Source organism: Telopea speciosissima, chromosome 8 (genome assembly GCF_018873765.1).
Source record: "Telopea speciosissima isolate NSW1024214 ecotype Mountain lineage chromosome 8, Tspe_v1, whole genome shotgun sequence".
NCBI lineage: Eukaryota > Viridiplantae > Streptophyta > Magnoliopsida > Proteales > Proteaceae > Telopea > Telopea speciosissima.
In genome coordinates this window covers 45,046,252-45,048,543 of record NC_057923.1, presented here as the reverse complement: position 1 = coordinate 45,048,543, position 2,292 = coordinate 45,046,252, and the positions used below count along the sequence as shown (strand labels likewise).

The following is a 2,292-nucleotide window of genomic DNA, read 5'->3' as shown; positions in this document are numbered from 1 at the left end:
TCTTTAATGAAGTCCCAATATTGCTGAAAAAATATGGGAGGTAACCCATCCGGCCTAAGTGATTTTAGAGGGGCCATTGCAAAGAGGGCATGCCAAATCTCTTCCATTGTGGGGGTTTTACATAAAGAATCATTAATGTCATTTGTAACCACTGGCTGAACTGTCTCAAGAACATAATTCAAAGCATGGATGAATTTAAGGACCATTAAGGCGGCTTGAAATTCCTTCACAATCTATCAACATAAACATATCTATATAGCCCTAAATATTTGCCACATGGCAACTGAATTGGAATCCACTCTTTCTATTGTTTTTCCCCTATTAGAGGGTAAAAAAATTTTAACCATAAACAAGAGGAAAAGATTCATACATCCAAGGGACTCTATATCCCCAAGCTCATCTAATGCTAAGCTGTGAAGACAAGCTTTTTTCATACGGCTGCTTGAGTCTTCCATTTATGTGTCAACTCCAAGAGTGACTGTGTTGAAGAACCATCTTCACTCAATGCCTTGGCTGCAGCATCCTTAAGTTCCCTCATCCTCTTCCTCTTTCTCATCCCTTCTTCTCCTTCCATTAGACACTTCACCACTGCTGCAATCTCCTCTCGCCTCACTATTCCATCTTCCCCTTCTTTAGGCAAAAACGCCACCTTCATGTCCTGCACTAGCATCAATGCATTCATCCTTTGCTCAGCATAGAGAGGCCAAGCAATCAAGGGCACACCATGCACAATGCTCTCCAAGGTTGAGTTCCATCCACAATGGGTCAAGAACCCACCTGTTGAGGCATGGCTTAGCACTTGTATTTGAGGAGCCCATGAAGACAATACAAGGCCCATCCCTTTTGTTCTTTCCAAGAACCCCTCAGGCAAAAAGGCAAAAGGGTCTTCAACGCTTTGAGCATCAAAGAAGTTAGCATTTGATGCCTTCCGAGTTGGGCTTCTAACAACCCACAAAAATCTTTGCTCACTTCGCTCCAATCCAAAAGCCAATTCAGTAAATTGCTCTGGTGAAAGAGCCCCACCACTTCCAAATGATACAAACAGAACAGACCCATGTGGTTGATCATCCAACCACTTCAAGCAATCAGACACATCAACCCCATCTTTTGAACCACTTTGCACAAGTGGACCAACTGGGTAGACCGGCGGCATATTGATATCATCTTTACCTTCCTTGATTGCATTTATGGTACTTGGTTCCAAGTCTATAAAGCTATTTAACATGATACCTTCAGCCAATTTAAAGCGTTTGCAATGCTGTAGAAACAATGAATAGGCCTCGTTCTTCCTATCTTGAATCGACAGAAATAAATCTTTCCCCTGAAGTGCAATGCAACCAGGCAGTTTTATTGGGTTTATCAGTTCTCTATACTCACCAGAGTGCATCTCATCAAGCTTGGGCATATAAAGGGTCCATGAAAACACCATAGCAGCCGTTGGGCAGAAGATGTAAGGTGAAACCTTGAATTCCTTGGCGACATCAAATGCATCGGTGCCGAACTGATCAACAACCAAGGCAGTAAGACGAGTGGTGGTGCTTAAGACCTTGAATACTTCGCGGAGAGAAGGGAGGGACCGGGTAATCGTGTGAGAGATGCGTGTCAGAGGCATCGCATCGTAAAGGTCATCGACGTTTGGCGGAGGGAGAAGCACTGAATTGATGCTTTTGGGGAGGTTATTTAGGACTTCTGCGGATTTAGCAAGGGTACCAGCGATGATTAATGTAATAGAGAGGTGGTGATGGTGATGGTGATGGTGGATGAGTTGCTTTGCAAGCTCTGCTAGTGGGATAAGGTGACCCATCCCTGGAGAAGGTAGAATGGCAATATGGGCTGTTTCCATTGAAACTAAATTTCTTGAAATCTGAGTAGAGGCTTGAATAGTGGATTTCAATAACAAGTGAAGAATCAATAGGTTTGGAAAGATATTCGCTAGTTTTGTTAGTCTTGATCTTTGAGTCTGGACTGGAATCAGGAGATGGGAAGAATTTATGTGTTCTGATGGTAGGGGGGAGGAAGAATGTGTTGGAGTTGGGTTTTTCTTCGAAATTTCTGGTCAAGACTCAAGACTCAAGATAAGGGAGATTATATGATATCAGCACGGATGACACATGTTTTTGACTATATGATGTAAGTGCTAACGTAATCTTATTTATTTTTCATGGACGTGGCTATTGTCCAGCCGTGGCGGAAGCTGGACCATCCAGTCTCAGTACGACAGCAAAATCAGGTTTTACCCAAAACAAACAGCAAAATCAAGGGTGGTGTGGTCATTTCACAGGTGGGTCTCAC

At 43.2% G+C, this 2,292-nt stretch overlaps 1 protein-coding gene across 1 annotated transcript; it reads right to left on the bottom strand.

Annotated features, from left to right (window-relative positions):
- Positions 1–382: 382 nt before the first annotated feature.
- On the bottom strand, positions 383–1,929 carry LOC122670552 (hydroquinone glucosyltransferase-like). Its single transcript, XM_043867480.1, has one exon. The coding sequence runs from the start codon at positions 1,841–1,843 to the stop codon at positions 431–433; it is 1,413 nt and encodes a 470-aa protein (XP_043723415.1). The 5' UTR covers positions 1,844–1,929; the 3' UTR covers positions 383–430.
- Positions 1,930–2,292: the final 363 nt, after the last annotated feature.

Coding starts and splice junctions, on each gene's coding strand:
- LOC122670552 (XM_043867480.1), bottom strand. CDS start 1,843: ATGGAAACAGCCCATATTGCCATTCTACCTTCTCCAGGGATGGGTCAC.